Source organism: Ptychodera flava, chromosome 18 (assembly GCF_041260155.1).
Source record: "Ptychodera flava strain L36383 chromosome 18, AS_Pfla_20210202, whole genome shotgun sequence".
Taxonomy (NCBI): Eukaryota; Metazoa; Hemichordata; class Enteropneusta; family Ptychoderidae; genus Ptychodera; species Ptychodera flava.
In genome coordinates this window covers 33,068,026-33,091,838 of record NC_091945.1, presented here as the reverse complement: position 1 = coordinate 33,091,838, position 23,813 = coordinate 33,068,026, and the positions used below count along the sequence as shown (strand labels likewise).

The window sequence follows — 23,813 nt, the reverse complement described above, 5'->3', positions numbered from 1 at the left end:
TCTATACACAGGAGTTTACATAGACTAGCCCACTAGTCACTTGGCTTTTCTCAGGCATATGCTGAAGTTCTTGCCTGGCAAGTTAAGTCCTACCATCTACATGAAAGTATGCCAAAGTATATTGCTTCAATTTTGAGATCACCTCACAATCAACACAACAATCTCTAAAGTTTATTCCTTCAATTTACTCTTTTGATATTACATACGACCACAGACTCCAGGTAAGTCTGGGCTTTGCACAGACTCCAGGTAAGTCTGGGGTTTGCATGGAAATAAAGGAAGCCTGACACTATTGTACTATCAAATGTATTTTATTCTCTAAAAAACGGTGGACCATTCTTCGTAATAGATGAAGCCACATTCAAATGGTAACAATGCTTTGAGAATAAATAAAAGTACCACAGAGTATTTCAGGAGAAGAAAAGCAATGTACAAAGTTCACTACATAAATGTATTTCATCTCTCGAATAAACTCTGGGAGTTTGAGATTGTAGAGAGTCTTAAAGCAATAAGTATGGCTTCAGACATCAATGCCCCTATGAATAAACAAATTGACAGATAATGCTTAATACCCAGAGATAATGGTACTGGCAATAATGAAAACAGTTGGGTGTTTGCGTCACTCTGTTGACTTGATCCAAGCAAGTCATTACTTTTCAGCTCTCTACTTCATTTGTTAATGTCCATGACATCCTAAATAAATCTGAGACTTCATACACTCTGGCCGATCGAGTATCAAGGTAACATTGCCACAGGCAACAGGGAAAACAGATTCACAAAATAATTGTCTGTACGTATACACCAAAGATGATGATTTTTCCCTCCACTGTCTCTGCTGTAAAGTGTGCTGCTTGTCTATTGGTTTCAGTTGTCTGTGATGTCTTTTTTAAAACAAATACTGTACACTGCTAACCACTTGGGTGGTATATGTTTTGACAAGCTGCCAAAATAATGAAGATCATCGTACACAATTTTGAACATGTCACAGGTTCAGTAATTTGTAGCAAATTAGTTTAAAGACTCAGTATGATTTTGTCCCAGACACTTGGTTTAATGCCTGTTACCGTATTTATCTGGATAAGTGTCCAGGGTCTGGGCAATGTACAGTAATTTTCCTTGAAGCAATTAGGGATGGGTACTCACCCAGACTCCAGTCTGACATGTTCAAATATGGTTGCTGTCATGAATTGTCATCAATGGACAGGCAGAAAAAGTGTGACAAATGATATGTTGTTCAAACTTGGTGGTCAAATTTGTCTGATCTCAAACACATGACAAATGGTCCTTTTAAGGGCCACCAAATATGAACAGAAAACTTTCAATGCAACTAAAAATGTACAACAAACAAAACTCATACACAATGTTTTCAAACTTTTCATTTCCCACCCCAACCCCCATAAATCAGGGCGAGCACTTACCCAAACATCACCTTAATTTGAAACTTTCAGTGAAAGTTGGAGGGTAGGCACTCACTTGAGCATGGGTACTTACATTGATAAATACGGTATTTGACATGAATGATAACACAACTTCCTACAGGTCATTTATCGATGAAAACCTTCTCCCTTCAATATCCTATGTGAAGCATTTAAAAGAAACCTAAGCAATTCAATTTACAAATCGTATAATTCAACCATGGCATGTTTGGCAAGTTTTCAGAAATATTAGCCATCAGTCCTGCTATGCACCAGGGTTTGGGTATAACCTTGTTATTTTCAATGTGTGAACAGAAGTTGACAGGTATTGCACAGTCAATCCATTTTGTGGTCATTAGGTTGCTGTAACACCATAGTGACAATTAGTCCTCACATTACTTAGGCCAGAGTAACTAATTTCTTTATTTTGCAAACATTCTAAATTTTGAAAGCAGGTCAAAAACAGAATTTTTAAGCACACAATTTTTAGAGTTAGGATTTTTCCATGAAACATAAGTGCCCATTCAAAAACCAAAGCAGATACTTGTATTTTACTTTCATAATTACACTATAATGAGATATTCTGCAAGCATGTGGATTTTTTAAATGCATTTTGCAATATTTGTAAACAAAGATTTGTAGGCAGAAAAGCTATTCAGTAAGTCTTATTCAAGTACTTTTTTCCCTCATGAAAACCTCCAAAAGCTTACAAATACAAAGATGCAAAACAAAGAGTTCAATTTCTTTGGCCTAATTTGATAAAATGTAAGTCTACATTGTGATCATTGAATGACTCAAGACTATATTGATTTCCATAATTCAAAACACCACTGAAATTCAGCATAATTCTTCTGTTCCAGTGATGCATAACAGAAATTGAACAACCAAATACTGACAAATTTCAGATTCCTGATAACCAGTGTGATTTAGATTTTCATTTCAGTGTTCCTCTGTACTGCAAACAACTTGAGTTCCTTGTTCACTAATCACTTATCCATATTCAACACATTCACCACAATAGTTTGATCCAAAGCTATTGTTATCAATGGTGACTATGGACCTGTTTACACAGAATTGAAGGTAAATAGATTGGAAACTTTTTTCACTAACTCTAAATAACTATTTAATTTGTCACTGTTACAATTAAAAGTGGGATATGCTAATGGTGTACTGACAAAAGTGAACATGACAGTGCAGAAAACCTTGATCATAAAATAAGTTTTCTTCTAAATGATGTCAAGCCATATTGCAAACTTATGGAAACTGCTCAGCAAAAGTTAAATCTATTTCAGGTTGTAGCCACCATGTGGTGAAGATGCCCTACAGCTCCAGGTGAAACATTGCATGACAACACTGGCTTGAGTCATCATACCAGAGACAGGCAAAGCAAAATAATTTTTGCTGCACAGTTGGAGAAGGTGATTGGCCACTCTTGATTCAAACATCCAATGTTACCATGAATAAACTGGTGTGTTGCATTGCCTGGGACTAATGTTCAAAGTGCATTACATCAACAATCATCTACTGCCACTGAATATTTCTGCAGTAGACGGTGGTTTTGATGGGCCAATGCCTGTCCATATATACCCTGCATCATGGCTAGTTGGAATGACATCGTACGGAGCAGTTTTGGCCTTGTAGTACTCAGACGGTGCATGGCACACAAACTCCATGTATTCCATCTTCCTGGGCAAATCTTCCTCAGGACCTGAAATTGAAATACATCGTAAATGTCTTGACTTTACAGGTACACTTTCAAATGTCTTTTCCTGACATTTAATAAGCATTAGGCTGGGTGAATTTTACATCAACTACAACATACTCTGACACTAAGGAGGGCCATCTTGACATGAAACAGTACAACTGTAGAGACAGGCTGCTATGAAGACAAGACTGCATATATGTATTGTGATGACACAGAGGTGGAATGGTAAAGAGGATTCAAAAATAACTTTAATAATAGCGATAGTACAACGTAGGGAAGGGGAGAATATTCTCACACTAGTGACAAACCATGGCTTTGGATGAGCTTTTCCACAAATGACAGTCACTCCATACACAATAGATACAATCTTCTTAATATATTATTTACACTGTCATTGACCCTTTAAACATTAAGTGTTAGAAGTGGCCTGTTATTTTTTATTGCAAACTTGGATCTGTTTCAAGAGTAATATAGTCAAGGGGTAAATGGGTGGAGAGTGTTTAACACAAGCAAGCTTTGGATGAAAATGAGTGAGGCAGACCTAGTATATAGGTGGCTGGATCAAAGTGGTCCTTGGTGGTGGCTTGGGTTGGTAGCAGCCAAGTGATGACGGCACTCTTGTCACAATACTGGTCTTGCATAAAGCCTCTAATCTGAGCATAGTATATTCCTCCATCCTCATCAAGGAATGATACGATGTCACCAACTTGGTAATATAAACCCTGAACAAGGAGAAAGGATGAATAATGATACATCGATAAAACATACTGTTCAGGAAGATTCCTCTCTTGAAGTTCAGTGTTTGATGGCAAATGACCAAAGGTTAAGACACATCTTAATAAAAGATCATGTTGTCTATGAAACGGTACATAGCAAGTTAAATTGAAAAAAACACAAGGGGTACAAATCTCATTATTAACATTGGAATGTATGATTATTGTAAGGCCGGAGAAAAAAAAATCTTGTTTATTGGATTTTTTGGACCAAGGTTCAGGAGCGGCGAGCAAAAATTGTTTTTATTTTTTTTTAGGCCAAATGTAACCGCAGTCCCTCAGACTTTTTTGCCGGAGTGCAGACAAGGCAAAATAATCTTTTCCCCTTTTAGACTAACCAGAAATATCTCAGACAAGATACACTGATACTGGTTATTGAATTCAACACTATAGTTCTCAACAATAGCATAACGAATTACATATGCAGTCGGTGTTTGCACAACATATTCTGAGTATTTCAACATGCTCTCAGAATAAAACTGACATGCACCTGTAGTAAATCACTGAAATCCAACAATTCAGAAGTATGAATTTGCCGAAATAAAAAAAATTTCCTAATCAGGCAAAGTAGAAGCGACGATTCCCATGAACAATTTATTTTTTCCTTTTGGCCTAATGAGAACAAAACTAATCATATCTTTGTTAAACTATCATATGGCAAATATTATTGTATCATATATCATGTAACATTTTTCAGATAGGGTAAAATTCAGTGCACTCACATTGTAAGTGCTGCTGGGGAACATTCATACATAATTGTCAATATCAAAAGTAAGATAAATGGCTTTAAGTTGAAAAGCTTATGATATCTCCACACTAAATCATCATAACTATAATTGTCATCATTGATCTGAAGCAGTTTCTCAGTTAGAATGCACCTCAGGGACAGATAATCTGATTTTCAAACTTTTACAATACTTTTTTAAAAGGTCTACCACTTGTGGAGGTTTATTTGAAGCTCGCCCATATAAGGTTTCACTGGATTATTTTAATGAAACATAGAAACTCTAATTTTTTCACCATAGACTTAACACAGGTATTAAGGTGGCCATTTCGAATTTCAAGCGTTTGGAAATATTGGGTAATTAATTTATGTCTCCAGCAGTGTAGTGTACCAAATATTGCAAGATGACCCTTGATTTCCATTCCTGATTTCAAAAGGGAATGGTTTAAAGGTCCCCTATGGAAATTTTGAACAAAAGTTGAGACATGATGTACTACCAAAAAATTAGAACGTTAAAGTGATTCAATACATAAATTTTACACACAAACATTGCTGTAGGATTGCTGGGAAATGATGGTGGAGTACATTGCACTTTTTCATGACACATCTTTGAATACTGCGGGAAAAGATACACTTTACAATGTGTAACGACATGTCATTAGCATGATATCAATATTGATTACTACCAGACTGGTATGATATCATTTATTACATTTCCCATACCTTATAAAATATACTTTTACCAGTAATAACTGTTGATACTGCTTCTGGACTCTTCATTGGCTAAAAAAGAAAAGTAAGAATAGTGCAACATAATAATTCTTTCATACACTTCCATCCCTACATACGCAGACAATCTTTCAATAAGTTTATCATAACACTAGTTTTGTAATCTCATCATTAAAACAAGTACATTAAGTCGTTTGATTGAAATACAGTCAAGTCAAGCCTACACGATACAATTTTCAGTTTAGAAAGTTACACTTTGCAACTTTTCAGCTTGCCATTCTGACAATATGTGTGGGTCTTATACTTGCCCTGAGTTATAAAAATACATTTTTTTAAAATCATTCCCTAGTATAACACATTAAAGGTAAAACAATTTGCCATGTTAAAGATTCTGGTGCTCAATCTGACTATAACTGTGTATTATTATTTGTTGACTGGGAATGACTCGGGATTATCTGATTACGTTTCACTGTAGATGCTAATTGATTAGTTCCATGTGTGTATCAATGCCTTGACTCCCCTTGATTCTGTCAGTACATACACCCCACATGATACAGTCATGGTTAATGGTTACTGGTTTGAAATAATGAACACCTGTACAGACTGCTCATCTTGCGTGCCTTTATAGCCTGTCTCCTTTTTTCCCCCAAAGGCTAGTCCATGGAAGCTGAACTGGCACTTTTCAAATAAAGAGTGCTGGTTCTTTAGAAAATTTGTCGTGAAGAAATGTGGTTACACTTACATTTCTTTTGAAAACCACTCGTCTGTTTTTCCCTTTGGTTGCCGCATGACTTTTCCCCGAATGTAGCATCTGCTTATACCTGATACTTCTAGAGGATCTCGACGATTTCCTTGTACCTTCCCTTGTGCGACCGCTGTTCTGTGTCTCGATGTTGACTGGTTTCGCTGCCTGTTTGGAACCGTTGTTTTCATTTGGCGCTGGGGCTGGAGGATGATTTTTCAACGAGCAAGAATTACACTGGATTTCTCCAGATTCACTCCGCCTCCACATCTGAGAGTTCGTAGTTTTACATGTTACACAACATGGTTTCACTCCAAGAGGCATGATGGTTTCGTTACTGTAAATACACGGTAAAATTTAAGGTGCACCAGCACTTTTGTATGAATGTGACATTTCGCGGCAAATAACCTATGACCTTGGTTGGTTTGTTTGTTAACACTTGACTCAAAGATCACTTTATCGGACTTTTAGTTTTATTTTACCAACATATTGACACCATTTCACACCAGCTAGCAGCTATCACCACAGCAATTATTGGTTCTTGAAAATGAAACTTATTTTTTGTCCGTCAGTGGTTTTTGTTTTGGAAACACGCTATTTGCGGAAGAGTCTGAAGAGTAAGAGTACCCCCTCTAGCGGAGCTTCTCGCAAATTGTGTCCGCGCCCAAGGTAACCTTGTCAAATGCCATCTCTTTTCACAAATTTACCTGACCTTTTGCCGCGCGGATTGATGGGATACGTCATTATAGTACATTTCGCAGATTTCGTGTCCAGCGCGCAATATACTGTAGATTGCAATTGTAGTTTGCGATAGATACGTGTACACTTTAGTTGTCTAGGTGGGAGGGGTATTGGGGAGGGACATTTTTTGCAAACCTGCCTTCGGGGGAGGGTCACATTATAAAAAACTTAGTCTTGAGGAGGAATTAATCCGCGGCAAAACGCGCCCAACGTTTTCCTTTAACCTCACATTTAAATGTAAAATGGGATAAGGACACCTTTTTACGTTTTTCATTAAAACGTTATCGCAAAGATAATAGGGCCGTTCACAGTTTACGTCACTGTTCTCTCATTAATATGCAAAAATAAATATTTGTCCGCATTTTTAGATTACGCTTTTGAAAATTACGCATGCAAGAACGACGAAAATACATCTCAGTGGGCGACTGCTAGTGTAACAGTGAATACTTAAAAACATATTCACGACTCAGAGTACAAGCTGCAAAAAGAGCCACGCATGCAACATTGATAAAATTTGTCCGCATTTCAAGCTGCGTGTCCGATGTCGCGCGCGTTCAGCTATATTTAGTAACAAACCTGTAACCGTGAACAGCGCTATTAGTCTATAACAAGCCCGTTTTCATCAGGCCTACATGGTTACTCATTCCGAAAGAGTTATAACAAAAACTAGGGTACCCCTCTTTTACATTTTCCAATTTTATAATTAATAGAAATCTTCAACATGTTGTTTACTGAATTTAAAAGCCTTTTCACAATAATCCAAAAAGTAGATACCTAAGTAGTAGTGTACTTCAAAATGGTCTGATTTTGTGTATAACATTTTGAATTCTTACAGTGAAAGTAATGTATGTACTTCCGTATGTAATATCAATTCCACAGTAAGTGTTGTTGTTGATAATTTATGTAAGAGTTATCATCAGACTTGGCTCAGAAATTTGCATAATGATTCACGAAACACGGGTTCGGGAAAAAATAAACTCAGAACATATAGAGAATTTAAAACTTCTTTTCACTTTGAAAATTATTTAGTGGATATAAGAAATTTTACTTATAGGAAGTGGCTTACAAAACTTCGAATCTCTGATCACAACTTACAAATTGAATTAGGTCGGAGATCAATTCCAAAAGTCCCTGCAAATGAGAGATTTTGTAGGTATTGTAAATCTTCAGTAGAGGATGAATTCCATTATGTAATGATCTGTCCAAAATATAGCACTTACAGAGAGATGTTATTTTCTTCAATAACTATGTGCAGTCCTGGTTTCGTTGACTTAGACCAGAAAGAGAAGTTCATTTACATCTTTAGTCAGTCAGATAAATTACGCCTTGTTAAGTATATTTCAAGTACTTCACTTTCTCCCCCAGCAGCAGCTACAACCAGTGTTTGTTAATCCTTGTAATGTTGAACTGTAAAGGTATTTTTGCCTTACCACACTTCTTAAGTGTGTTGTTGCGCAATAAACATGTTATATTGTACATACACATACATCTCTTAGGTTTAATGCATAAATGTGTTCACTACAATAAATGGTACGGATGACCCTGGCATGGTGTGAGCAAAAAATCTGTCTAGCTATCCATATATGATATTCTATCCATATATGAAATTCTTTCAAATGAGATATTAGTTCTTGGAAAGTGACATAAATTCATGAACATTACTTTAGCGGATACAACACTAAAATTCATGTTTTAAAGTAAACATACCAATTTAGGCCCATGGTTTGAAGTAAGCAACTACTGAGGGTCTATGCAAAAACAACAAATAATGAAGTACAGTATCAGTCTCCATCAATGTTTCAGTAATTACTGAGTAGAAAACGAAACAGTACGGAGTCAGTCCTTGTAACTTATACTACTATAACAGTTAGTGAAAAAAGTGCACGATCAGTTTATTACGACCAATACTAGGCTACTGCTATCGTCACCGAAAAAAACAAGCGTACAAAAAGCAACAGCATCGCAACCACCATTAACTCCAATAGCACTAGCACTACCACCACTGTCATCCTGTCATCACTATCACCAACATCCTACTATCATCACAATCCTTCCCCCCTCTTATTGTTCTTCGCCTTTTCTTACCCCACTCCTAGAATGTCTGGTCAATGTTTTGTCTAAAATACCGACGATGCCAGTGTTGCAAGTGCCATAGAATAGAGTATGAACTGGATGAATTTACCTACAGCCGAGAGCCGAACGATTGATTGAACTCAAGGACGTTGCAAGGGAGAGACAACTTGATGTCTATATGGAAAGAAAGTAAATTTTAAGTCGCCCTTTTAACAGTTGGGCAAATCGTCATGCTCAGGCTCGCAACTGGAAATCCTCAGATAAACCATTTTTAATCAAATGCATTCTTAATTTCGTAGAGGATCAAACGGACAAGGCAAAGGAGAAGGTTCAATCGGCGCCATACATGTGATGTGCAATAGATGCAAAACACCTTTTTTGCGCGTCACGGACACGTAGCCGCTTAGCTAATAGGGCATATTGCTAACATTCAACTTATAGGTCTAGTATACCTATTTGATATTTGCTAATAGCAATCCAGGTTGACCAAAACGTTGAAAAATGCTACATAGAGTTTGAATTTCTGCAAAGGAAAACCGGCGCGGTTTTCTTTCTTGAACCAATTTGAACCAAATTTATTGCATTTTCTTCCTGGCTATTTTAAGTTTCAGAATACGTTCTGTGGACGCTGTTTTGTCCTTTTTTTGGCGTGCTTTCTGCTAATTAACCAACCAACCTTAGACTGAAAGATTCAGTCGTGTGCGGGCGTTCCGGCGCTCTGCGACCTACGACTGATTCTTTCAGTCTACTATCAACCTACGCTAGAATTATTGTTGTATATTAAAATCAAACAACATGTCTTTTTAAAATTGCGCAAGCGACAATGTACTCGATCTCTCTGTAGAACGAGTTACACACCGAGTACGCAACGATCGGAAAATTATCGCTGTCTTGATCGGTCCGTTTGGCGCCAATACAGTAAATTGATTGTAGGCTACTACAAGCAAATGTTTGACAACCGATAGCTAGCCTCAAATATCAAAGCGGAAGCTATTCTTTTATTCAAAACAAGAAACCCCATTCACCCCGATGGGAATGACGTCATATTTTCTATATTCTTTGGTTTACAACAAATCCTTTACAAATCACTTCCTTGGAGGTGGGGGGGGGGGCTGAAACAAACGAAGCTCATCGCGTTTACCGGGAGGGGGGAGTTTTAGGCCTCGCTCAATTCCCATTTTTTGAACGCGATTTGTAGTCTGTGCCACCGTTACGCCACGAAAACAATGTCTTTGTGATACTCTATCACTGTGCAGATTTTGTTTTGAATTAAACTTTAATTCGCTCAGGAAAGGAGGAAGGGGTTTCATATCAACGGATTCCGAACGAGTTTCGTTTTCAATGCGCGCTTTCATTGCCCACTGTCTGTAAAACAACACTAAAATGACTCAATGACGCAGCCGTACATGTTCATTAAATTCTTACGAAACGTAGTAAAAGATAATAGCTTTAAAGGCAGACAGGACTACATTACAACAATATAGTAATTGGACAGATAGGATTCTTGCATATGCACGCAACCCTGTGACATGATGGTTGTTCGTTTTCACTGTTAGGTCTATTGAAGCATGGTTACTCTAATCGTTATTGAAGCGTGCAAAGAGACAGCTGTGGCTTGCGACAATGCTTAGTGCGTGTTATATACTGATATAAAGAGCTTGAAAAAAATAAAGTCCTTGATGAAGCGCGTATAAGCGTACTGCATTTGCGCATTTCAAGATAGTGGTCCAGTATTGAATGTTATGTACTATGGGTCTACTCCCATGAAAGCGACTTGAAGACGTTCACCACAAGTTTTATATATTTTAGAGTAAACATTTTTTGGTCACCCGTAGCTTTTGATCCATTCATCATATGTGTCTATACCTGCTGCAAACAGTAATCTCACGTCATAGCTATAGCATGTCTACACTCGTTATGATTCATATAGATGTAAACATAGCATGCCAACGTTGTCAGCATGACTGTATATGCTAAGCTTTAGAGGGAAGTCAACAACGTAAACCGAGGTATTCCGAAAGCGTAGGCAAACAATATTCTTGTTCATGTAAATTCATATTTCACCAAAACGATGCGCATACATGACAACAAACGTAATGGTCTAAAAATGTACATATTTGTAAAGATACGTCAAAACATCACAGTACGTGCTCATATAGATACAGCTGAAAGAACGACCCTTATTGCACATACTGATATGTATAATAAAGTTTAATTGAACTTTAATTTCGTCGGATCCGGAAAATTCGTTACCCGATTCAAAGAGCGAAATAAAATTGACTTTAATTGCAAACCAATATTAGCTTCTCACGTTCGCAGATTGTTATTCGTAAGTGGGTGGAAAATTCGGGTTAATCTTTAACTCAATTTATGATTCATATAGTCCGACAATAAATAGTGCCTGTCAGCTGCACTTAAAAAACAACATGGCGTGCATACCGTACAGCGTTGTGCTTTTCTACGACGTGGTCTGGTACTTCTCTTCTGCCATTCTTGTGCTGTCGGACGTCGTTTTCGATGTGCTGACGTGTGTACGATACTACAAAGAAGGCTGGTTGACGCCTTTCATTCTCGCCATAGTGTTTCTGGTTCTCCCTGCGGTTTTGATTGGTGTCGCCGATTTTTACGAAATTGATATCATCGCCATTGGAGACGACGAGGAAGGGATCAAAAAATGGAAACAATCACGGGTTAAGAGAAAGAATTCGAAAGCAAGGGAAGAAGACAGAGCTGCACATACGTGTGAGACGGAACGTGAGTCCCGTAGGTTGAGTGAGGGGGAATCGCTCCTACTACAGGTACAAACATCATCGCCTCGTTACCAACGGGATAGCGTTCCTTCAGGGCTACCATGTAGTTGTACTTCAAAAGCTACGTTAAATTCTGTCGACGCTGAGAGGATAGATATTGCTTCCTCTGGCCCGAAAGACCGTCAGACCGTTGGAAACAGTCGCCGAGGTGACAGGAATGGTACCGGTAATGCGGAAGATCTTGAGTTTTACCAAAATGAGTCCCGTGCAAGTAACATCATTGTACCTGATGTACCGGACAAATCTGCTGGGCGTATTAGTCCTGATGGATATGGCTGCGACCGCCAGCCGTCGGAGATACGTGACCAAGACGGTATTGACGATAGGAACGACGGTAGGCCATTTGAGTACTATCGAAGTACTCAGTTTGATGAGATCAGTAAAACCATGGACGCACAAAATGTCTATGATAAAACTTGTAATGCAAGCGCGAGTGCTAGTGAAACAGTACAAATAAGCAATATTAATGAGCATGAAAAGTGTTCCGAAACCATTTGTAACAGCAACGAAGAAGGGAAGAAGGACACTGAAAAAACAGTAGAAATGGCAGCCGACGAAACTCCAAGAGTTGAAACAACGAATCAAAACGACACAAGCAAGTCCACGGAGAAGTGTCAATTTGTTTTGTGTAATTACTCAGTACAGCTAGTAATTAATATTATTATGATGCAATTGGCTGTGATTTGTCGTCGCTTTGTCCTCGCTTATAAATTCGGTAAGCGTTGGTATCAATACGTCTGCAACGACGAAGACAAGAGAAAACTTCAACGCGGATCAGAACGACCGGTAGCAATGGGCAAAGTTGCCTATGACCTGGCCGAGGACAAATTTCAGGAAAATTACCTAGCCTTAAAGTATGAGGATGAATCACTTTTTAGACTCTGGATCATTGAAAGTTTCACAGAATCACTACCACAGTTACTTATTAATTTATATGTTCTAGTCAAATACCAGAACAACGCGTATGTCCAATCTATTAGCGCAATATTATCATTTCTCACTTTGGTATGGGGTGTAACAAGCCCTGAGAAATATTTTCGAGGAATTCAAGTCATTTTTGAAGGTAGAGATCCTAACACTCGTACGGATGCATTGCAGATATTCTTCATCTTCATGTACAAAGGTTTTTTGTTGGCTGCAAGATCGCTAGCTTTTGTGTATTTCACCATCGCGTTCCAGTTCTACATTATCATAGTCATTGCTGTGCACTGGATGATTCTCTTCGGTCGGTTACTGTACTACAAACTATACCGTGGTATCCTTAAAGATATTCGCTATCTCCGGCTGGTCACAAACAGCATCTCTTGTATTTTTCTGTACTTTCATGTGAGCAACAAAAAGCGAATTCGGTTCGATATGCTGTTATATTACATCTTATTCGTCGTCGAGAATATCGTTTTGGTTCTCTCGTGGTACTGCACTGGCAAAACTGTTGACGAATATTTTGACTCTCTCGTAATGATCGTCGTGGTTGGCTTTACCTTGCTGGGCGTCTTCATAATGGTTATGTACTACGCAATCATACACAAATCGCACGCCTACATCGTGGACTCTCACCCATTACTTACTGTATTTCAGTGTTGTTTGAGACCATATGTACACCGAAAGCCGAAGGATGTAATTGTTTGCAAAAATCTGCCAACTCGAAGGAACTGTTATGTGTACAAAAATGACGAACAGACGTTGATACCTGTAGCACAAGATCATGTATACGTAGATCAGAGACTGACACCGTTGGATGGATATAGTTTTTACTTCAGTGATGACACAGTTTTCTGTGCTCGTCCTGGCGACATTCACGAACACGGCAACTCCACTGTACGTGGGAGTGATGACGAGTGGATTGAGATTTCAAATACGTCTGACCAGAAGAGACTTGTTCGAAAAACTGACTGTTTTTATGATTTCATCGATAATCGTGGAAAAGAAGTACACATTGCTCTCTCCAATTTCTCATGGGATCGCCCAAGAACAATCGTGAGAAATGAAGGCTACCATGCTTTGAGGGAAAAACATTAAAGGCGATGAAAGAGAACGCTCTTTTGTTTGTTTCCATTGACTATACCACAGAAAAATATAGAAACTGTTTCTATATTTGTCTGTGACTATACAATGCAAATTTGTTATTTACATTTCATTGACCAGTGCTCATAGATATGTTTTGTTTACAAAATGTTCCCCGTGTGATGTTTTCCGGGTCAAGGTTCGGATGAACGAAATAAATTATACTTGGTGGCGGATAAAAACAAGTCCAGAGAAACAAGTCATACGTCATCAGGACAATACAATATAAAGCTGACACAAGTCACCAAACTACATGTAATATTTTGAAAGACCGATTACTATAAATGGCTCGTTCATCAGTTCGGAAAACGTAGAAAAGGCACTTAGTACTGATAACTGACGATGTGGCAATAAATATGTTAAAGTTACAGAGATCTTGTGTGTTGGGTCTAATTTACCAGTTTCGTAACCATGACATAGGGTGCCTTTGTTTCGTTTCATTTGCAATATTGTATCATTCTGATAAAATTTGATTTGAAACGCTTGTATTTGGCAGTACTGCGCACGTGCAGTTTTCATCCACAATATTTGCAAGTAATTATAAAGGTACATATACATACTATACTATACTATATTATTAATGACGGAAATATTTTTCTGAATTGGTTCTCTTTGACTGTATTTCAGGGATTTGTCATTTCTAGTCGGTTGAAAGCCATTTTAGGGGCCCAAGCCTATGGGCCGGGACCCTATTGTTTTTGTAGGCGATCAATATTTACTAGTATGGGCCCTAGCCCATATTGGCGAGGCCCCTATTGTTAATACTCGAGTTCTACGTTTTTCTTCTTCTTCTGCATTTTTTTGTCCATGTTATTCTCCAAAACTGCTTGATGAAACTTTCTCGAAATTGGAACAACGTTCAGGGTCAATGAGAGGCAGTGGACATTGCCCTTGAATTTGTGATTTATATTCACTTGACTTGGCGGCCATATTTGATTTTTCAAGAACCATGAAATGGCTGCTACTCATGATCTAGGAGTCTGTTCAAATGTAATTGTTTTGTATAGCAAGCATGTTTAGTGCCCTTTGAAATTAGCTAATAAAATTACGTGTGGTCACGTGACCTTGTTGCCATATCGGATTTCAAAAAGAAAATACCGATTTAATCTTTAAAAATCTTCTCCACTGCAAAGACCATTCACACAAGCTCAAGATTTCCATATAGTATCATCAGTGCAAGAACTTTCAATCACGGCAACCGCTTGGGCCCCGCAAACGCTGCTTGCAGCTCTGATTTTGTTTTGTTGCTTTACATTTTAGAAAGGAAGTTACCACAAAACGCAAATAAAAGCACCGGGAAGCCAGGGAAAAACAAACAATCAAGCATACAAAAAACAAATAAACAAATAAACAAACAAAAACAAAAAAGTAAACAAACATACAAATAAGCATACAAATACATAATAAATAATAATATACAAACAGAAACAAATAGATGAACAAACAAACAAACACAATCATAGAACGTTGAATAAATAACAACAAACATGAAAAAACAAATAAACAAACAAATGTATACACATACGTACGTTTATATATATATATATATATATATATATATATATATATATATATATATATATATATATAATGTGTGTGTGTGTGTGTGTGTGTGTGTGCGCGTGTAAAAGAAAACAGCATGTTGAAAAAAAGATTTAAATGATTTACTGAATGCGATGGTAGAACCACTACTTATTATACTTCCCAGTAAGTATAGTTAGTATAGTATGGGAAGTATAGTGAGTAGTGGTACTGCCCTCGCATGTTGATATGTTGTATGAGCTGTACAGTCAATCATTTCAATCTTTTAATATGCTTGTGTCTTTCACACTCTCAAACACATTTTTTGTTTTTCTGTTTATTTATTTGTTTGTTTGTATGTATGCTTGTTTGTTTGTTTTTCCCTAGCTTCGCTGTGATAGAAGTGCACAAAATCCATTCATTGGGTAAGTACCAAACTATGGCAAGTGTTTCCCCAAGTGTAGAATAGAGACTTATAGGACATGTAGAACGGAAATAATATAAGGAGCACCCACAAGCCGTTGGCGCAAGAGGCCGTTTGTCGGCGTTTCTGGGCGGGCGGACAGGCAATTTTTCCGTATCAGTATAGGCGAGGGACACCAAACGGGAAAATTGTCATCCTCTCGCTTAGCGGGCATACAGGAAGTAAGTAGGACTCTGTTCTTAGCGAGTGAAGTTTAGAACTATGGCGAGGAGTTGGCGTGAATACCATTTGCGAAAGCGAAAAGGCAACGGTTTGAGTTTTGAGGGGCAATTCTTTCCAAGGACTCTGCGTAGGGGAAATGTTCTAATGGTTACGCGAGGAAAGTTACAACCAGCTATTTACTTCCAAATTTTGATTTTCTTCAATATCGATAATATAGTATCAGTGGCATATTTACATATCAGAAGACCTCTGCTTCCAATTTTCAAAATCAGCTGGTTTGCAGCCCCTGGTGTAACATGCAAATCATGGGTTCAGAAGTGAGACTATTGTAATACAGAGGTATAGATAGACTGCAGTGTTGATGAGTGTACGCTACTAGAAATTACACGATTTGTGGGTGGGTAGAACGAAGGTTATGGATCATCTTCGCTTGCCAAGGTCTCTTGTGCGGGCAGCAGGATGCTCCCCATAGTGGAAAGTAACGGACCCGTGCGAGCGGACGATATGTATGGATTGGCTGGCAGGGAATTAACAGCCCTGTATTGACAAAGTAACTCATCGAAGTCTCAATAGAAAAGTACTTTTTGTTCAACAATCTGTCCATACAAATATTTTGAAGCATGTAAAATCCAAATGCTTTCCATATATTTCAGAACGTGGTGGCGGCATACCATCATTTTGCAAGTTATCGGTATTTTTCATTACGATATTAATGTTTTTGAATTGCCTTTTCCACAACGAACATTTCCTTTTTTCAACACTGCAGCATTCTGATAAGAATGTGGCCACCATGTAAACTTTGCATAAGTATGTGAATACTAGTATATTTATTGAGGAAAACGAACATTAGATGACTATGGACTATATACATAACAGATTAAAAAGACCTTGTTTTGATTAACAAAAATATTGCTCTCTGTTGCTAAAATCAAGTCTGATAGGTCCAATCGGGCAAAACTAACAGTAATTGTCGGGTACTATATGTAAACCTCTGCACTCCAAAATGAAAAAATAATTCAAGAAAATGTTTCACAGCCGATAGCTAGCCTAAGATATCTAAGCGGACGCTATTCTTTTATTCAAAACAATTTACCTATTTATGAATGATGCAGATAACGTCATTCTTTCTTTGGTTTTTGGTAGATAAGAAATTATTTACCAATCACTCACTGGTGGGTTGGTGTGGGTGGGAACTGAAACAAACGAAACTCACCACGTTTACCGAAAGGAGGTTTAGGCCTCGTTCAGTTCCAAATTTTGTACGCGATTGGCACTCTGTGCCACCGTTACGCAACGAAAACAATGTCTTTATGACTCTCTATCACTGTTCAGATTTTGTTTTGAAATTAAACTTTAATGTCGTTCAGAAGAGGAGGAAGGGTTTCAGGTCAAAACGCAACGAGTTTCACTTTCAATACGCGCTTGCAATACCCACTGACAGTCTGTAAAACTACCCTAGATTAGTCAAATTCTCAAATCGAGTGTTAAGGGTACAGCATAAACGTATTCTTACATGTCCATAAATTCTCACAAAAAGTAATAAAAGATAATTGCTTTAGAAAACAGACAGGACTATATAATAACAATGTTGTAAATTTACATATAGGATCTTCCACATGCATGCAACCCAGTGACATGTTGGTTTTTCATTTTCACAGTTAGGTCTATTCAAGCACGGTTACGTATGGCTCTAATCGTCATTGAAGCGTGCACAGAGAGAGAGCTGTGCGTGCGACCAATGCTTAGTACTTTTCATAAGAACTTATCGCAAAAAAAAAAATACAGTTATTGATGCAGCGCGTATAAGCGTATCGCATTTTCGCATTTCAAGTGAAGATACATATAGTCTTCCGGTTCTAAAAGATGTGCACCGTATGTGCACTCCAATGAAGGCGACTTTAAGATATCCACTATGAGTTTGCAGGCGTATAATGAACGTTTCTCCAGGTTCTTCTATACACCTGCTGTAACCAGATATGAACTGATAATGCTCACGTGTTTCATTATATATTGCAGTTGTGTGTGAATTTAAACTTTTGCTACATGTTTGCGACTTCATTGAAACTGTTATAATCAACAACATGAACAGTATTCACCACAGATTAATTCTAAAGGTCATTAAGTATACAAATATGTAATTAGCTGAAATTAAAATACTTTCTTTGATTGCTGTCATGTATCACCACTTTATATAACAAGTGTAATTGCCTTTGGTCAAGTCCTTTAAGCTCTGTATGCCAAAGTGTGAAAGCTCATCAGATGTGTAAATTATAAATTACCTGACATGAAAATGCGAAATGACTTTCAATATTGTTTTAATTTGGTACCTTCAATGTACATTGCATGTTTCACCAACTTTGATGAAGTAAATCCTGGTATACATCCCTAATTAGGAAAGTTCATTAAATATGCAAATTAAGAATTGGCTGATGTAAAAATGTTTCACGACTTTCAATAATCAGGTGCAGCCAACGGAGCTATTCATCAAAAAAGCTATTCCAGGAGCAATTTTCGAAACAGGGGAAATTTTAATTTTGCGTGGGCAGGGGACATATTTTCAGGTTGCATGGGAGAAAATTTTAGTTTTTTTGTCGGGCAGGGCTGAAATATCGGTTGATTGTCAGGGGACAGGGCTTCGCAAAAAACGAGGAGAGGGGAAGCTACTTTTAAAACGGGGTCAGGGAAGTTCAGCCATGGTGTTTCCGGGGAAACATGCAAAATTTGAGGGGAATTTTTTACAGTGCAGGGGAAATCGGCAAGCTTTTTCGCCCCAGGGCAGGGAACCTTCAAAAATTGACAGTGGGGAGGGGAAACAGGCAAAAATTAGTGGGGAGTGGGTAAAAATGAAGTTTGAGTGCGGGAGGGTAAGTCGAAAAATTTTCAGTGGGAGGGCAAATTATGAACAGCTAATTAATTACCCTCATGACTTAAAATTAGTCAATTCACATTACTTGTCATGCACAATACATCTTGTCATAGTAAAGACCCCTTTAAAAGTACATTGTTCGTTGGCTGCACCTGAATAATGTTGTACCATACTATCTTAAATGTAGATAACAAGTTTCATCAACTTTGGTCAAGTCAATTCGAAAAAATATCCCAAATTAGGAAAGCTCATTAAATATGCAAATTAGGAATAGGCTTAAGTAAAAATGTTTAAACTTTGAATAATGTTGTATCATAGTATCTTCAATGTACATAGCAAGTTTCGTCAACTTCGGTCTGGTCAATCAAGATATATATCCTTAATTAGAAACGTTCATTAAATATGCAAATTAGCAATTATCTTTCATGTCACCCCTTAATACCTTCAAAAGCTGACATATCCTGGTGTGATCAACATTTGTAGGAAATCTAATCAAATTGTGTGCTGCCGTTCTCAATGTATATCCATTTTTTTAATCATTAATTATGCAAATAAGCAAAATGTAAGCAAGCCACATGCACCAAAAACTTATCAGTTTTTGCCATTTGCTAACTGAATCTATGTACCAGATTTGATTCTGATCTGATAAGCCGTTTTTGAGATATCGAGCCAACAGACGGACAGACAGACATCGCTGCCACATAAGCTCACGTGTGTTGTGTGTGTGAACCCGTGAGCTAAAAAGCAGCCTTACGTAATAGCTATAGCATGTCCACACTCATTATGATTCATATCGATGTAAACATAGCATGCCAACATTGTCAGCATGACTGTATATATATCAAGCTTAGAGGGAAGTCAACTAGACTGAACAACGTAAACGGAGATATGCCGAAAGCGTAGGCAGACAATCATATTCTCGTTAATTTACAATGTAAATTAATATTTCACCCAAACGATGAACATTCATGACAATAAACGAACTTATGATCTGAAAAGGTACATCGCTGCATAAACGAGAAAGTCGCACACGCGCAGTTCCGACGACACCCTCCCTTTAAGTAGGGCCGAAAGGACGACCCTTATATATTGTACACATATTGATATGAGGTATAATAAAGTTAAATTGAAAGTTTCATTTCGTTCTAGACTTCGATATGCAAGTCAAAGAGCGAAATAAAAATGACTTTAATCGCAAACCGATATTAGCTTCTCACGTTCGCCGATTGTTATTCGCAAGACTGCGTTCATAAATACGTCTGGAGGGGAGATTTTTTCGAATGCCCCATATACTCACAATGCGCAAAATGTGGCTGATATAGTGCTTCGTCTAAAGAATATCAAATAATAGTACATGTGAGTCTCTTGGGCAAACTATTAACATTTTCCGATTAAAAAAAAATACCGTCAAGGACACTATGTGCTCACACTCGGTTTGAATTGGTCCATTCGAGAAATATTTAAACCAGGAAAAACAAGAATGACAAAAGCGAATAAGGTCTCCAACTTAGGTACTGGAGGTCATCTTTAGGAACATGCATATCAACTTCTATAGCAATGGGAGAAGCAGATCCTAAATACATAAGCAAATGTCAACAACGAAAAACAGAGAAGGCTTGATAAAAAAAAAAGGTGGGAGTACGGGTGGGCAAAAAATGCACAAGGGATCTGGTAAAAAAGTAATGCTGCATCATCGATCTTCTAGACCCTACCCCCTCCTGAATATCAAATGTTCCACCCCTTGGTATTACATAAGACCAAATGACAGGAAGTACATTTACAACCTTAGAGATTTTTAATTAATGCCATGAGTGTTATCATTCTAATGTAAACAGCACTTAAGTTAGTTACAGATAGTGAAATGCCTTCCACTGTGGGCGGTGATTACAACATCTGGAATTATCCTGGATCCAAATTTCTCATCAGTTCTTGTATGTCTTACATAGAAAAGTTGCAAAAATTGGTCCAAAATGAAAAAAATCACCTCAGCTTTGTTTTCTGGATCAAATTTTCCTACAAATTGGTACCAAATATGACAAAATTATGTTCACAGCCTTCAAAATTGTCTCACAACATATCCTGGGTTGGTGTAGGTCATTTACGGTCACAAACTGAGAAAAGTACCTAAAATATACAAATTTTGGGGTTTCCCAACACTTTGAGCAGAAAATTTATCTAATAACATCTTTCGGGACTTTATACCAAATTACAAAGCTATCAAACAAGTAATGTTGAGATAAAGTTTTCTTGACCAAAAATGACAATATTGTCTTAAAAATACAATTTTTTATATTTCAGGACAATTTCCACATATCTAACTATTGTCATCTCTGTACGTCTGTGTACCAAATATAAAAGCTGTCTGTCCAGGGGTTTTAAAAAGGAAATACTGTCTAAGATTTTTTGACCAAAAATGACAAAATTGCACAAAAATAGCAATTTTCCCAATTTTGTCATAATTTCAACAAATTAGAAGAGTAACACCCTCGCAAAGATCCAACTCAAATTTGAGAGCCATTGGGCTGGCGGTTTCAGAGAAGAAGAATTTTTACTGAAAATGAGAAAAATCACAAAAAAATCAGCAAAAATACAAAATTAAGGATATCTTCACAATATTCATAAAACTGTATAAGGTTCACCTAAGGTACTTGCACACAAATTTTCAAAGCAATCAAAAAAGCGGTTCTTGAGTTATTAATTCTTAACCATTTTCACATTTTGTAAGCTCATTTGCATAATTTTGGCAATGCAGACTTCATTTGAACAAAATCCTATCTATAGCCCAGGATGCATCCACACACCAAATACCAAGCTGAAACGTGCAGCGGTTTGCGTGTTTTTGATGTTGACGGACATACTGTACATACATACACACATACATACAGACGCCATCGACTTCAGCCTATACGATAAACTCACATTGGTAAAACCAAATGTGAGCTAACAAGCCGTATCTCTACATGTATAGTGTTTGACAGTGCATGTGAATGTACTTTGCTTGCAGTGGCAGGTAAAAAGTGCATGTGTGTTCAAAGAAATTGTATTTTTGGATTTCAACAATAATGTTGATTCACTATACATGGTTACTAGTCTATGAGAAAACTATGAACAAAATTTCCAATATAAAACTTGCAATATCTGTGCATTTATAGACGTTTGATAATTGATATAATTGCACTTGATTAGAATTGAGTGGTTTCAAGTGAATAATTTGAATAATATGAATAATTTTTACAATACTAAACTAAATCTGTGCTTTCATAAAATGTGACAATTGATACAAATGTACTTGATTCAAATAAATTCTAGTCCGGACTTGAAGTCAATTTCAAACAATAACACTGCCGACGACTGTACACATATGGCTGTGCCGGATTTTCCATCACACTTCAGGGAGTAAAATATGAAACTGTAATGGATACACAAAACAAAACCACCTAAAAAGTTGCCAAACATTAGTCAAGACAAGCCAGCACATATTTCATTTGAATCAGGGACAATTTTGTTTTAAGTCCCCCTTTAGGAGTAAGTCCACAAATCCTTTCAGCTGCCTCAACACACCCTAAGTCTAGATATTTTCAAGTCCCCCGTCAATGCTCCCCCATCAGAGGTGTTTGTGAAAGCAGCCTGATTGGCATGGGTGGAAAATTCAGGTTAATCTTAACTAATTTTATGATTCATTTATATAGTCCGACAATAAATAATGCCTGTCAACTGCACTCAAAAACAACATGGCGTGCATACCGTACAGCGTTGTGCTTTTCTACGACGTGGTCTGGTACTTCTCTTCTGCCATTCTTGTGCTGTCGGACGTCGTTTTCGACGTGCTGACGTGTGTACGATATTACAAAGAAGGCTGGTTGGCACCTTTCATTCTCGCCATCGTGTTTCTGGTTCTCCCTGCGGGTTTGATTGGTCTCGCCGATTATTACGAAATTGATATTATCGCCATTGGAGACGACAATGGAGGGGTCAAAAAATGGAAACAATCACGGATTAAGAGGAAGACAGATGATACACAGACTTCAATAAGGAGAAGACTAAACAATGGGACAGAACACGAGTCCCGTAGGTCAAGTGAGGGGGGATCCCTTCTACAGGTACGTACAGCATCGCCTTGTAACAATGACAGCGTTCCTTCGGGTCTACCACACAGTTGTACTTCAAAATCTACGTCACACGGGACATCGGGTCGTGTTTGTGTGAAGAGTGGAGCACGAACATTTTCAGCGACAACGGCCACAGTACCAGACAAAACTTCTGAGCGAAGAGACGAAGATGATGCTGACGGCGCGCCATTTCCCTACAATCAACGTACACAGTTTGTGACCAATGAAGAGATTGTGAGTGCCCGGGTACAAAGTGAAAGATGTCCTGAAACGACCCGTAGGCCTAGTAACAACGGAGAAGAAGGCGACGAGACCGAAAAGCGTGGAAGAGCAATAAACGAAACACAAACGAATCAAAATGACACAAGGCGCTGGTCCACGGGGAAGTGTCAATCTGTTTTGTGTAACTATACAGTTCACCTGGTATTTAATGTAATTCTGTTGCAATCGGTAGTGCTTTGTCGTCGCTTTGTCCTCGCTTATAAATTCGGTAAGCGTTGGTATGAATACGTCTGCAACGACGAAGAAAAGAGAAAACGTCAACGCGAATCAGAACGACCGGTAGCAATGGGCAAAGTTGCCTATGACCTGGCCGAGGACAAATTTCAGGAAAATTACCTAACTTTGAAGTATGAGGACGAATCACTTTTTAGACTCTGGATCATTGAAAGTTTCACAGAATCACTACCACAGTTACTTATTAATTTATATGTCATAGTCAAATACCAAAACAACGTGTACGTCCAATCTATTAGTGCAATATTATCATTTCTCACTTTGGTATGGGGTGTTACAAGCCCTGAGAAATATTTTCGAGAAATTCAAGTCATTTTTGAAGGTAGAGATCCTAACACTCGTACGGATGCATTGCAGATATTCTTTATCTTCGTGTACA

At 37.8% G+C, this 23,813-nt stretch overlaps 1 protein-coding gene across 2 annotated transcripts; it reads right to left on the bottom strand.

The window, feature by feature from the left end:
• Nucleotides 1-292: 292 nt before the first annotated feature.
• LOC139117435 (GATA zinc finger domain-containing protein 1-like) lies at nucleotides 293-22,981 on the bottom strand. Of its 2 annotated transcripts, none has more exons than XM_070680546.1 (5): nucleotides 22,554-22,981; nucleotides 6,089-6,425; nucleotides 5,341-5,400; nucleotides 3,662-3,842; nucleotides 293-3,123 (listed from the first exon to the last, which is right to left on the bottom strand). In XM_070680546.1, exons 2-5 carry the CDS (start codon nucleotides 6,410-6,412, stop codon nucleotides 2,933-2,935), a joined length of 756 nt encoding a protein of 251 aa, XP_070536647.1. In that variant the 5' UTR covers nucleotides 6,413-6,425; nucleotides 22,554-22,981; the 3' UTR covers nucleotides 293-2,932. The 2 variants fall into 2 exon arrangements, with proteins under 2 accessions (XP_070536647.1, XP_070536648.1); XM_070680547.1 differs by lacking the exon at nucleotides 22,554-22,981 and adding an exon at nucleotides 11,342-11,427.
• Between the last annotated feature and the right edge of the window lie 832 nt (nucleotides 22,982-23,813).

Excerpts from the sequence above, each read along its gene's own strand:
- LOC139117435 (XM_070680546.1), bottom strand. The coding sequence starts at position 6,412 with ATGCCTCTTGGAGTGAAACCATGTTGTGTAACATGTAAAACTACGAAC. Across the intron at positions 5,401-6,088 it reads GAGTGGTTTTCAAAAGAAAT|CCAATGAAGAGTCCAGAAGC; the intron begins GTAAGTGTAACC and ends TTTCTTTTTTAG. Across the intron at positions 3,843-5,340 it reads GTAAAAGTATATTTTATAAG|GGTTTATATTACCAAGTTGG; the intron begins GTATGGGAAATG and ends CTCCTTGTTCAG.